Source organism: Giraffa tippelskirchi, chromosome 5 (assembly GCF_054371585.1).
Source record: "Giraffa tippelskirchi isolate mGirTip1 chromosome 5, T2T-mGirTip1v1.2.pri, whole genome shotgun sequence".
Lineage (NCBI taxonomy): Eukaryota > Metazoa > Chordata > Mammalia > Artiodactyla > Giraffidae > Giraffa > Giraffa tippelskirchi.
In genome coordinates this window covers 97447157-97461091 of record NC_137279.1, presented here as the reverse complement: position 1 = coordinate 97461091, position 13935 = coordinate 97447157, and the positions used below count along the sequence as shown (strand labels likewise).

At 47.3% G+C, this 13935-nt stretch overlaps 1 protein-coding gene across 1 annotated transcript; it reads left to right on the top strand.

The window, feature by feature from the left end:
- The first annotated feature begins 5152 nt into the window (after window positions 1-5152).
- On the top strand, window positions 5153-12502 carry RIIAD1 (regulatory subunit of type II PKA R-subunit domain containing 1). Its single transcript, XM_081490877.1, has 5 exons — window positions 5153-5251; window positions 5749-5825; window positions 10532-10578; window positions 11678-11804; window positions 12384-12502. The coding sequence occupies exons 1-4, from the start codon at window positions 5168-5170 to the stop codon at window positions 11746-11748; spliced, it is 279 nt and encodes a 92-aa protein (XP_081347003.1). The 5' UTR covers window positions 5153-5167; the 3' UTR covers window positions 11749-11804; window positions 12384-12502.
- The last annotated feature ends 1433 nt before the right edge of the window (window positions 12503-13935 follow it).

The following is a 13935-nucleotide window of genomic DNA, read 5'->3' as shown; positions in this document are numbered from 1 at the left end:
AAGCACCCCTTTTCCTAGGCTCTCTGAGCAGGCCATCTTCTCTTCTGGAAAGGGAAGAAATAGTAACAACCACTTAGAGGGCTCTCACAGTGTTGGTTCATGTCCTAGGCATTGTTCCAGTGCTTTATATTGACTAACTTGTTTAACCATCAGCACCACCCTATGATGTAGGCTCTATCATTATCTTCCAGTAAAGATGAGGAAACCAAGGCACAGATAGATTAAATGAATTGCCTAATGTCATGCATTAGAAAGAGATATAGCTAGCTGAGAGCAGAGACCGGACAATCTGGTTCCAAATCCATGGGTTTAACTCCCCTGTCACATCTCCTAGCGGGAATGTGGGAGCGGTTGAGCCTGGCTTTTCTTCCTCTTGTGTCTTCATCTGAGCCCTGGGTGAGAAATATCCTTCCTTCTACTGCTCAGTCCTCCATTAATCCCCTTCAACCCTTCCCTCCTGTGGCGTGAAGTCACATTCTGCCAGGTATGTATGTTTGAGAGAGAGAGAAAGTGTTTGTGCGTGTGTATAGACATGATTATACTTCATTGTATGAATGTCCAGGTCCTCCCTGTAGGGTCCTCTAAAATGGGTGGGTGGCGGGAGGTGGTAGAGGACCACCTGACCACCATTCTGACCAGAGTGGTCAGAACACGAGATGGCAGTGCCAGGGAGTCAAGAGTGCAAACACATCTGGAAAGTAACTTTCCACTCACCTCCCCACCCCCACTGCTCCTTCCCTTGCCTCCTAATCTGATCTTGGTATTTATGGAGATGCTAAACAGATCTCGCCCTCTGAGGACAGAGCCTAGGAAGACCCCATGGCCCTGTTGATCTCATTACTCTGTGTCTTGTCAGCAGAACTGCCGCCCTGCTGCTCATTCAGGCTTGGGGCTAATCATATTAATTGAAATATTAAACATTCACAAAAGTGAATTATAATGAACTCCCCTCACTCCTCCTCCCAGTCAGCAATTGAGGAGACAGCTGCAGGCAGCAAAATGTCTTCAATCCTTCATTTAGTTTGTGGTCCCCAGATGGAAGGTTTCAGTCTGAGAGGAGAGGCAGGGTTTAGGGGAGAAGAGGTGGGAGCTCTCTTTGGCCCTCGTTGCTAGGTGACTTTGGGCACATCTCTGTTTTCCTTCCAGCCATGGGGGAGGGTATCCCTATGAGGTAAATGCTGGGGTGGGGTGTGTGTGTGTGGGGAAATGACCCAGAGGCCCATACTGGGGAATTGCTCTCCTGGAGGAAATGAGGCTTCCGGCTCCTAGTTCCTCCAAGGTACTTTCTCTTCCCACCGCCCCCAAGCTCATCCTCTTTCTTGTGCTTTTGCGCTCAACAGTAAGATGTGCTACATTAAAGGATTATTGACTTTTTAAAGGGAGAGCACACTCCTGGTTTTAGATTCTTAGGAACTGAGAAGTGCTAAATAATTGGGATGCTTTTCAGAAAGGACAAAATGTAGTGATGGCATGTGTGGGCAGAGTGACTGGTCACCAAATACTTGCTGGCCTCACTAATTGAAAACAAGAGTGAAGACTTCTGCAGCAGAATCTATAAGAATGTACAGAGAGAATTGATGCTATAACCTTCCTTCCCTCGAGTGGAGAGGTAAGACAGGCCAACGCAATTTACAATAGTGAGAACTGACCCTTCACTTGCATGCATGCTCAGTCGTATCTGACTCTTTGTGACTCCATGGCTTCTCTGTTCATGGAATTCTCCAGGCAAGAATACTGGAGTGGGTTGCCATTTCCTACTCCAGGGGATCCTCCCGACCCAGGGGTTGAACCCAAGTCTTAAGCATCTCCTGCATTGGCAGGCGGATTCTGTACCACTGTGCCACCTGGGAAGCTGTTTGAAAAAGTGAAAGTAGCTTCTCTCATTTCCACATATGTGTATTTGGGGTTTAGGCAATGGGATGTGGTCAGTCAAGAAAGGCTTGATTGATTCTCAAAGCACAAGAAGATCATAGCCTAGCAGAAGGAGGACATTAATTATTTTATGCACGAGGGTGGGGGGCGTGGAGGGAATTCTGCATGTATATGCCTATTATGTGTGCGTGTGTGTGTAGATTTTCCAGTCCAGACCAGTACTGATTACTATAATGCAAGCTATATATATATAAAATATATATATAAATAATTAAAAAACTTCTAGTAGCCACATTAAAGAAAGTAAAAATGAAAAGTCTTTTCATAATATATTTTATTTAACTGATATACTTAAAATATTATTCAATGAGTTTATATGATATATCCAAAATATTCAACATGTAATCAACATAAGGATTAATAATGATGTATTTTACATTTTTAAAATACAAAGTTTGACTTCCCTGGTGGTCCAGTGGTTGAGAGTCTGCCTGCCAATTCAGGGGACACAGGTTCAATTCCTCGTCCAGGAAGATTCCACATGCTGCAGGGCTATTGAGTCCTCAAGCCACAACTATGGAAGCCCTTGCACCCTAGAGCACATGCTTTGCAACAAGAGAAACCACTGCAGTGAGAAGCCTGAACACAGCAAATAGAGAGTAGCCCCCACCCTCAGCAACTAGAGAAAGCCCACACACAGCAACAAAAACGCAGTGCAGCCAAAAATAAATAAACAAAAAATTAAAAAAAAATGAATTCTTCAAAATCCAGTAGGTATTTTGCACTTACAGCTCATCTGATGCAGCAAATTTCAGCCACAGGCGTCTGGTGATGACCACAGTGGACGGTACAAATCTAGAGGTTTTACTACTAACTTCTCTGGGGAGTGAAGGGGTGGGCAGAGACAGGTCTTAGCCGGGAGAAGTATCACCTCTGATTAACCTCTGCTTCGGCCTAAAAGAATCACTTCCGACAGATGGCAGCTTATCTACCTCTAACTATAACTCACGCTCCTAAAAAACAACCCACATGATTTGTAACCCAGATGGGGTTTCTGGGAAGAAGCCTTTAGGTCACTATTTAATCTACCTATGGAGGTTTTCTCCTGGCTTGAGAACCGCCAACATTTTCACTTCTTTTCCTCAGTCTTTTTTTTTTTTTTTTGTCCACACTGTAGCTTGCAATATCTTATGTCCCTGACTGGGGATTGAACCTGGTCCCAGCAGTAAAGCACCAAATCCTAATCACTGGACCACCGGGGAATTTCCTCCTCAGTCTTTTCTGAGAAGCAGATGGCAGAGAGACCCCTGCCAGCCCATGGCCTGATATTGGGTTTGTTAAGCTCTTTCATTGCTCCTTGGGCATATGTGCCATGTGATGCAGTTGTTCACAAATCTGAAAAGACTGCCTCCTTTTCCGCTCTCTTCCCCGCCTCTCAGGCAGTCTGTTGGGCATGATCTCTGCGGGTGTAGAAACTCAGCACTTGTGTGTATTGTCAGACAGCCTCTTGCCCTTTCTAGGTGCTATTTTCAGCTCTCTGACTTTTTGTCTCACTTTCTCTTCTTAATTAGCTAGTAGAAGAATACATCTTGAAGACCAACTGCTTTCCCCTCCTGTGTATTATTGGGAGTGGGAGACATGATTTAGAATTTATAAGGAGCAGTTAATCTACACTAGAAAGTCAGTCTAAGATGGGAAACTTCTGGCAGGATGTCCCCAGGTCCTTTCCAGCATTTTTAGTCTGAGGATATTCCTTCCTTTGTAGAACTCGGTTCATTCCTTGCTATGGGGTGCTTTCATGTTTTAAGAACCCGAGACTTCAGTGTCAAGTGTCTACAGGGCAGATGGAGGGGTTTGGCTTCTGGGCCAGTGGAAAGGGAAGAAGCCTAGATTCTCCTTTACTACTACTAAGGCTTTAAGTGAGAGGGTCAGGAACCAAATTCTGGGAGATTCTGCCTTAAGGAATCCCTTTTCCAGTTTTGCTCTTTTTTTGTCAGTCTCTCACTCGTGTCCATCTCTTTGCGACCCCATAGACGGCAGCACGCCAGGCTTCCCTGCCCTTCACCATCTCCCAGAGCTTGCTCAAACTCATGTCCATTGAGTTGGTGATGCCATCCAACCATCTCATCCTCTGTCATGCCCTTCTCCTCCTGCCTTCAATCTTTCCCAGCATCAGGGTCTTTCCCAATGAGTCAGTTCTTCCAATCAGATGGCCAGAGTATCGGAGCTTCAGCTTCCGCATCAGTCCTTCCGATGAATATTCAGGACCGGTTTCTTTTATGATTGACTGGTTTGATCTCCTTGCAGTTCAAGGGACTCTGAAGAGTCTTCGCCAACACCACAGTTCAAAAGCATCAGCTCTTTGGTGCTCAGCCTTCCTTATGGTCCAACTCTCACATCCATACATGACTACTGGAAAAACCATAGCTTTGACTAGATGGACCTTTGTCAGCAAAGTTATGTCTCTGCTTTTTAAGGTTTGTCATAGCTTTTCTTCCAAGGAGCAAGTGTCTTTTAATTTCATGGCTGCACTCACCATCTGCAGTGATTTTGGAATTCAAGGAAATAAAGTCTGTCACTGTTTCCATTGTTTCCCCATCTATTTGCCATGAAGTGCTGGGACCAGATGCCATGATCTTAGTTTTTTGAGTGTTGAGTTTTAAGCCAGCTTTTTCACTCTTCTCTTTCACCTTCATCAAGAGGCTCTTTAGTTCTTTTTTGCTTTCTGCCATAAGAGTGGTGTCATCTGCATATCTGAGGTTATTGATATTTCTCCCGTCAATCTTGATTCCAGCTTGTGCTTCATCCAGTCCAGCATTTCTCATGATGTACTCTGCATATAAGCAGGGTGACAATATACAGCCTTGAGGTACTCCTTTCCCAATTTGGAACCCATCCGTTGTTCCATGTCCGAGTCTAACTGTTGCTTCTTGACCTGCATACAAGTTTCACAGGAGGCAGATAAGTGGTCTGGTATTCCCATCTCTTTAAGAATTTTCCACAGTTGTCTTTCCAGTTTTGCTCTCAAGCTAAAGAAAAAACTATTTGAGGTTGGGTGGGGTCAAGAAGAAGGGCTCATTTTCACACAGAGTCAAGCTGGAAATCCAGGCTCCAAATCTGGGGAAGGGGGTCCTTTAGAGTCCCTCCGGAGCTTACTCCCTGACTTCAGAATAGCCCCCTCATTGCTTCTCTTAGCCCCGCCCCCTGCTGGAGAGGGCCGGATTTGAGGGCGGGGCCAGACTGGGGGCGGGTCCTCACCTGCTGTGTTGCCCGTCGCCTTGACGACCGCGACAAGATGGCGAACCTGCCGGGCGGGATTAAGGGGCTGTACCCCGAAACGCTGAGCCCAGAGCAGCTGGAGAAGCTGCGCGGCTTCAAGGTGGGTGCGGTCCCAACTCCCGCCTCCATCGGAGTGCAGCTCCTCCCTGGGTGAGGGCCGGGCCCCAGAGAGAAGGGACTCGGGAGCCTGTTCCCAGATAAAGGGGCGGAAGGCTGGGGAATGGGGACACCTCCGGCGGACCCCTGGCTACTGGGTCCTTGAACAGATCCCGACAGGCGCTTGAAGTGCAAAAAGAACTAAAATAGGAATGGACCAGAGAAATGGACCGAAATGACTGCCGGATACTTTAACTTAGATACAAACAAGAACTTCCCAACGGTAGAGACCCGACTTTAGTTAAGGCGCCTAAGCCTGAGCCTGAGACAACAGTGGAGATGTTAATAATCTGTAAGAAGAGAGATGGCTTAACTGTTCAAACATCCTGGGAAGAGACCCGGGTTAAGGGAGCCCTTGTTTCCCCAAGCCCTCTGCACCTCCACCTGGAACCCTGAAATCTTTCTCTTCATGGAGGGTGACCTTTTGCTCTTGCCCCCCAGATTCAAACTCGGATTACTAATGAAAAGTACCTTAGGACCCACAAAGAAGTGGAGTTGCTCATAAGTGGTTTCTTCAGGTAGGTGGTTTTCCAGACTGGCCTTGAGCAAATAGTGGAAATTTTTACCAAATCTCGTCTGGGATAGATGAGTGTGAGTCACCTCCTCTTTGTTTAAACACTGCTTGTTGCTTCCTTTAGGGTCTGAAGATTAGAAAATATCCTAAGATCGAATGTTTTCTAATGCTGGGGCCTGTGACACCCAGGAGTTTCTTGTTATTTCTAGAGGCTTCCTTCAGTTATCTCAAAAATATTAATATGCATTCATTTTAGCTGTGAGGATAAATATATACCTTCTGACACTTGGAAGAAGGAATTTGGCATTGAGAAACTCAGCAGACAGCTACTGGGTGTAGAACACTATTCTCCACAGTGGTATTTAACAAGATCATTAGAACTTAAAAAAAAAATTACAGATGTCTGGCCTGTTTGATGTACCAGAGAACATTGTTGTAGAAAGACTCCAAGGGTTGGAAGCCACTCCACTGTAAGTCCCGGGGAAAAGAAAACCATTTTCCACCATATCTTGGAGACCTTTTCCCTTCCCCCACAGTGCTTTTCAGCATGGCATTTGCTTGAATGAAAAATTTTCCTAATGGGATGAAAAGCAAGGAACTGAGGGGGAAAAAAATCATGGCGCATCAATGGATGGAAACAATAGAGCAATCTCAGAAATACTGTTTGGCTACAGACAAATAGACAAGATTTAAATAATAATGGCTTCCATATCCAGGCACTGCGTTGGTTTCCTACATTAGCAGTTATCACACTGTATTGTAATTGCATTGTCCATCTTTTGTCTCTCTCCCTGGACCAAAGCTCTAAGCTGGTGGAGCCATGTTTTTGTCCCCAGGGCCCACACAGTGTATGGCAAATTGGTACATTTTTGCTGATTCTCCCAGCAGCTCTGCAAAGATAGTTTATTATCAGTTCCATTTTACACATGAAGTACTTTCCCAGGTGCTGAACCAGGATCCAAACTTCTGGCTTTTCCACTGTGTTTCACTCTAAGCACACAGGAGCTCGGAGCCAGAAGTAGTGCTCTCCTTTGTCTTTTAAAGATTTTTTTTTGCTCCTACCGGAGTACATGCAGGATCTTAAGTTCCCTGACTAGGGATTGAACTCAAACTTGAGCCCCCTGCTGCAGAATTATGGTAACCATTGGACCACCAGGGAAGCCCCTGTCTTTTTAAAAGTAGGCCTAAAGGGGTGTCTTTTTTCATGCTTCGTTGTTCTTCGTATTTTAGCCATTTCTCCAAATAGCAGTGGAGTCTCAGAGGGCAGATAGGGGAAGGGGCAAATGGAAACCTACCTGTGAAGTTTGGTTTTATTTGGGTTAGGGGTAAGGCTTGGCCAAAGGATCGATTAGGGGTCCTTTGGCAGTGTCAGCCCTGGGGATTGGGCCATCACTTTCTGTACCTTTTCTTCTAAAGGGAGATAAAGGAAGACATCTATCCTGTCCTGGGGAGCTCACAATCCAAGTTAGGAATGATTCCAGCATGGAGATTGGGAATAGATGGTAAAACCTGAAATATCTCACTATTTGCAATGTTCACAGACAAAAGGATTAAAAGCAGTGGGAGTGGTGAATGAAGAGGGCATTGTTTTAGTCACATGGCAGGAATGGCCCTGCTTCTCTGCCCAGGAACAGTTTGCAGGAGTAGCCTGGCATCTGCAAGGACAGCCCCAGGCAATTTTCCCTCTCCTTCCTTATCATCCCCATCTTGGGCCAGGTAGGCCATGAGGCCTCTCCTTTTGCTGTCCCTCAAGCTCCTCTCATGAAATCCTTCTGGCCCCTTTTAGGCCTTTCTCTTTCTGGGATGGAGGTGGGAGAAAAGGGGAAGTGTTTGAAGTTTGAGGGTTTGTTTTCAGGGGTTATGTGTGTGTGTGTGTGTGATTGTTATTTCTTTTGGATGGTACCAGAATGAACCAGAATCAGCCTGTCATCGACCCTGGATGCTTCTGATGGTCCTTCCTATGAGAAAAGAGGAAGGGAGAAGAGGGGACAGAGTCCAGGGCAGCATGCCTGTCCTCACCTGTCCGCAGGTCCCTGTTGTAGACTCACTGCAAGCCGTGAGAATCCTCACACTGTTTTTGTTGGGAAACTGGCTCCCCACTTGGCTTTTCTAGATCCTAATGATTTATGGCCATTCAGCCACAGCTTTCTGGTCTGTACTTATATATACAGTGTACGGAACTCTTCATACCTTGAATTTGGGAACTGAAAAATGGAAGGAGTAGGGATCTAACCTATTTTTAGGCACCCAGAGATCTCAGATTTTAGGCTGGAGATAGGAAACAAAGTGTGCCATTGTAGGAAGGTTTTACTAGGTGTTTCTCTAAACAGCCAGGCAGATGAATCTTCCCAAGCCATAACACCAATCATATCATTCCTTGGCTGGAAAAATCTGCAGTGGATCCACAATATCACCTTAAAAAATTCTGTTGAAATATAAAATACAAAAAAAAGTGGCCTGAACTTTCACAAGCTGAGAATACACATGGTACTAGTGTCCAGATTAAGAACTAGAATCTGACCAGCACCTCAGACCCTTTGTGGCCCCTTCCAGTTGCTTCCTCCAAAAAGTTAACAAGTATCCTGACCTCTTTGTGTGTGTGTGTGTGTGTCCTGACTTCTAATTGCTCAGATTCATATTGCCTTTCTGTGTCCTTTGAAAGTGAAATGAGAGTCACTCAGTCATGTCTGATTCTTTGCGACCCCATGGACTATATAGGGATTCTCCAGGCCAGAATACTGGAGTGGGTAGCCTTTCCCTTCTTCAGGGGGTCTTCCCAACCTAGGGATTGAACCCAGGTCTCCTGCATTGCAGGTGGATTCTTTACCAGATGAGCCACAGAGGAAGCAAAAGAATACTGGAGTGAGTAGCCTATCCCTTCTCCAGGGGATCTTCCTGACCCAGGAATCAAACCGGGGTCTCCTGCATTGCAAGCGGATTCTTTACCAACTGAGATATGAGGGAAGCCCTCTGTGTCCTTTATATAAATGGAATTCCATAATATGTGCTCATTTGTGCCTGGTTCTTTTGCTCAGCAGTATCTTGTAGCACCACCCCCCCCCATTCTCCTTGCTGTATAGTATTCTACGGTGGCACTTTACCACACTTAATTTATCCATTCCTATCATCTCTTTTGGGCTTCCCTGGTGGCTCAGATGGTAAAGAATCTGCCTGTAACACAGGAGACCCAGGTTCAGTCCCTGGATTAGGAAAATCCCCTGCAGAAGGAAATGGCAACCCACTCCAGTATTCTTGCCTGGAGAATCCCCATGGACAGAGGAGCCTGGCAGACTATGGTCCACAGGGTCATAAAGAGCTGGACGTGACTGAGTGACTAACAACGTCATCTCTTGAATTAAGTAGGAATGTCTCTCCCTGGTCTTTAAGGCCTTCCAAACCAGGCCCTCCTTCACTTTCCTCTATTTCCTGCGTGTGCCCCTACTCTAGCCAGACTGGAGCCCTCTGGTTGTTTCACTGAGTGCCCTTTTAGACACTGGGGAAGCAAAAGTGGGGATGACCCAGTTCCTACCCTAGAGGAGCTCACTGTCAATAGAATGTGAGCTGCTCCCTCTACTTTCCGGACCTTTGCTCCTGCTGCTTCCTTGTTCTGGAAGGCTCTTGTCCCTCAGCCCTTGTCCCATGTGTACCTCAAGGGTTCTCAGATACCAGATGCGGTGTGAAGCCTTGGGGGGTCTTGTTTGAAGAGGCTGCCTTCTCTCCTCTGATCTCTCAGCACACTATTCCGAACCCTCCTGTAGCGCTACCTGGAGGTTACTTGGCATTTTGGGAACTTACCCGTTTCCTTGTGCTTGACTGTCCTTTCTTTGAGGTGGGGCTGTATTTATCTTTTTAAAATCAATCCCTCATATCTTATATAGTGATTTACACCTAATTTGTGCTCAGCAGTTCTCAAGTTGAATTGAAGGAGAAGAAGGGAAGCAAAATTGTTAAAACTTGGAAGGCAGGGGCCTCCTGGGCAGGCAGGGCAGCTGTGGCCAGGAGGCTATGTTGCAGAACCCTGGCCTTGGAGCCACATGACCTGGGGCTCCTCTCGTTTATTTACTCGCTTTATGAACTTGGGCAAATGGTCAACCTTTTGAAAGCTCAGTTTCTTCCTGTGTAAAATGGGGCACGGTCACTGCTGTTTCATGGGGTTGGAGAGTGAGGTAATATTTGTGGACCTGCTTTATGAGCCATAAAACTCCGTGGGATGTGAGGCAGTTTCAGCTTCCCAGTGGACCGGCACTGCGGGTGTTGTCACAGTGTCCATGGGCCTGCCGGGCCAACAACTGTCTCACGTCTGTCTTTTCAGCTTTGTTTCCTGTGCTCTCTCCCCCCACCCGTGGCAGTTTTTGGTTGCTCTTCCTCGGAAGGTTGTGAGTGGCACACCTGTCCCCCCACACGTGAGACCCTCAGGGACGAGGCAGCGAGCTCTTCAACCCTGGCCTGGCCTTGGTTTTGTGAAATGATTGTTGAGTGAAAGACAAGCTTCACTTGGCTACAGCACTCGCTGTCTCGTGAGCTGAGCATTCCCTAGGCTCCTTGCTTCTGGCCCTGGATCCTGACTTGAAGGAGAATCACACCGGAAAGGGTCCTTGGCAGGAGGCCTCTGGCTCTCTGCCCGCGACGACAGGTGTGCCTCAGGTCATCAACCAACAGACAGCTCAGGACCTGCTTTACCTCCACCCCGTACCCCTTGTTGTTTTCCAGAGAAATGTTTTTGAAAAGACCAGACGACATTCCAGAATTTGCCGCAGGTGAGTAAGGCAGCATCCGTTTTGGGTGAGTGATCAACACACACCAGGAGTGTTCCTGTGAATTGCAACTCGGACGAGGCAGAGCCTGGGATACCACGTCACCTGATGTCTCCCAAGAGAGCTTTCTTCAAAACGCTCTTTCCTCCATGTCATCTCCTCAGAATGAGGACAGATAAGACATGAGGCAGAATTTCCTCGTGGTAAAGATGGTTAAGAATGTTGAGATTCCCAAAGGGACAGACAAGCAGCTCTTTTCCCGGGAATCTTAAAGCAAGGTTCTTAGTCCAGGCTGTGCATTCAAGTCACCTGGGGAGCTTTTAAAAAATACCCATGCCCGGGCCCACCCCCGCCCCAGGGTTTTATTTAATTAGTGTGGGGCGGGGCCTGGCAGCCACTGTTTTAAAGGCTCCCCAGGTGATTCTAATGGGCTCTGCTGCCCTGAGAGGGCTTGAGGTCAATGGTATTTAAAGGGAAGGGGCTAGGCAGACGGGTTTCTCGGGTCCTTTTAGCCCTGGGAGTCGGTTACAGCCTCACAAGATTCCTGATTGAATCTAAGTACGTCTTTGCTGCCACAGCAGATGCTGCCTCTGATTCACATTATGCCGGGTGTATAAAAATCCTTCTGTCGTCATCCTTCGAGAGCCTGGCCCTCCTTGGAGAGAATATTCTCAGAGAGGGCGTGATGTCTCAGACAGGAGCCGGCAGGCCTAGTGGAGACAAGAATAACACTTGGTATTTATTTGGGCCCCAAGATGGGCCTGGAGCAGAAAGCCAGAGACTCATCAACCCTCTGACAGCTTCCTGTGCGTCAGCAAGCTGACAAGCCAGTGGCAGGGTGGTGTGGTGAGGACTGGGGCCACCCTGTGTCCCCCTTCCCGGGAACGCTGGAGCTGGAGGCTCAGAAATGCTGAGGGTCGGGGCAGTGCAGATGGTGACCCTGGAATTTGCTGTGACGTCTCATATTACCTTGTAAAACCGACCCGCAGGAACAGTCCTGCCAAGACAGTGCTGTCCTAACTTTTTAGCAGAGTGAGCTGTCTCCCCCCTCGTCTCTTCCCCTTGGGTTTAGATGATTTCTTCTTTTTGATTCTCATCCCAGACTATTTCACAGATCCAAGACTTCCCAACAAGATTCACATGCAGCTAATTAAGGAGAAGAAAGCGGCTTAATTAGCAAAATCTTGATGCTCAGCTGTTGAGAGAGACCAGAAAGAATCCAGCCTCTGGTGGGTGTTAACCTCACTTACAGACAGAGGCTTCTTCAATCCTGTGAAAATAAGCACTGGCTCCTTGGCCCGGGGTGTGAAAGAAACCAGTCTGCAGAGAAGTTTCTGCAAGTGTTGAGTTTTCCTGACACTACCTTGGGGAATTAGGGGCTGTGAAGAGAGGCCCAGGGTTTGTCTGGCATATCTGTGGCAGAGATATCCGTCTTCTTAATCTAGTGACGTGGTTGAGGAGAGTGGAAGTTGGAGTAGTTCTGGAGGAAAGAGGGAGGCAGGGAAGCGGGGGTGGGATCTGTTACCACAGGCTTCCTGCGAGTTCCTGTAGTGGCCTTTTCCTTGTGTCCTTGGTGGTGGGAGTGGAAGGGCTTCCCCACTGCTTCTGGAAGGGGTGGAGGCTGCTTCTCTCGCAGCATTTGGATTGGGCATCCCCCCACCTCCATCGTGAAACCAGGCTACCCTGTGAGGGCTAGCACACATTTTCCAGGCAGGCTTTCTGAAATGATTTGGAAGGTTGGGATTTTTAAATGTGAGGTGGGAAGAAGCCATACTCCTGATTTAGCAGCACCGTTTCTTTTTTTGCAGGGTCATCTGAAAGCCAGAGAGCTCTCTTGCCCTCAGTGTGGGTTTCCAGGCTGCCCTGGGCTGTGCCTGCTGTTGCAAAGGCTTTTAAAGATACTCATTAAAAGCAGACCTTCCTGTGCTCTCTGCTTTATTTCAATCAGGAGGAGGAAGACATCCTTCATGGGAGGCTGCTCTACTCCTCCTCTGACCCAGGAGGTAGCAGGGCCTGTTTCTGTGTCCATGGGAGAGGCCTCTTAGCTCAGCCAGTGGGTTGATTCATGTGCCTTAGCCCCGTGTACTCCCTGCCCCTCTAGGCCCTCCCGCCCAGAGCCAAGACTGGACAAAAGAACAGCGGTGAGTATTTGGAGAGGACCACAGCTGGCCGTGGTGGTACTCAAACAAGCAGAGTCCACGCTTTCGAGGTGGCTTTTGTTTTTTATCTCACCTCCGGGGTTACTGTACAGAGAGTACGGGTGATGATTAACTTTTATTTCCATAGAAGCAATAATAAGAGGAATTGGGTTGGAAGAACAGCAAGAGTGAATGAGATTGGACATAGAAAACCCACTCAGGCTCATGAATAAGAGTGAGGGACTCAAAGGTGGTGGACTTTGTTTTGGGGGATTTTTAGGAACACGCTGCCCAGCCATTTCGTTTTCAGCATTAGAGGCAGGAGAGTGGACCAGCTGGCCTTGTGGAGTCCTTTCTAGGCCTAGGAGGCAGGGAAGTTTTGCATACATGTGTCTACGTCTCTGGCCTCCACAACATACTAGCTCCACTGTAGGAAGGACCTCTCACTTGTGTGTCACTTGTCAGCTTCGCGATGGTTACAGTAACACCAATATTAATAATACAGACTGAAGCAGGGGCTGTATTTTTATTTGCCTTGTCTCTGCTGTCTTGTCCCCAGCTACTGTCACCTGATGTAGTAGAAAAGGCAACCAAATGGGGCAGTTAGAGAACTGTTGGTCTTCCCTGGCGGCTTAGACGGTAAAGAATCTGCCTGCAAGGCGAGAGACCTGGATTTGATCCCTGTGTTGGGAAGATCCTCTGGAGAAGGGAATGGCTACCCACTCCAGTATTCTTGTGTGGAGAATTCTGTGGACAGAGGAGCCTGGGCTACAGACCATGGGGTCACAAAGAGTTGGACATGACTGAGTGACTAACACAGAACTATTAAAACTACAGATAATAAGCTATAAGATAGGAACCTGAGGAGTTATTTTAAGTGCTTTCAGAATCACAGTTCAGCAGCCATGGATCTGATAATGAGCTATCCCTGTTTAGAAAATCCAAATGAAGCCATCAGCCGAACACACATCCACTAAGGACCCCTGATGTGAAGTGTTACATCAGACATTCTTGGAACCTTCTGTGGGAGAAGAGACCTGCAGCACTGTGAAGAGGGAGCAGAGGTTTTTCAGGGTGCTCGAAAGCATGATTTAATACTGTGACAGTACAACAGCCCATGCTTAGTGAGTTTCCTGGTAAAAAGAAATGTATTCCACTGAAAATACATTTGAAAGCCTTTCTGAGTAAAGAATGCACTTAACACAGGTCATAGTGTGAGACT

Coding starts and splice junctions, on each gene's coding strand:
- RIIAD1 (XM_081490877.1), top strand. CDS start 5,168: ATGGCGAACCTGCCGGGCGGGATTAAGGGGCTGTACCCCGAAACGCTG. Junction 5,252..5,748: donor AGAAGCTGCGCGGCTTCAAG/GTGGGTGCGGTC, acceptor CTTGCCCCCCAG/ATTCAAACTCGGATTACTAA. Junction 10,579..11,677: donor CATTCCAGAATTTGCCGCAG/GTGAGTAAGGCA, acceptor TTCTCATCCCAG/ACTATTTCACAGATCCAAGA.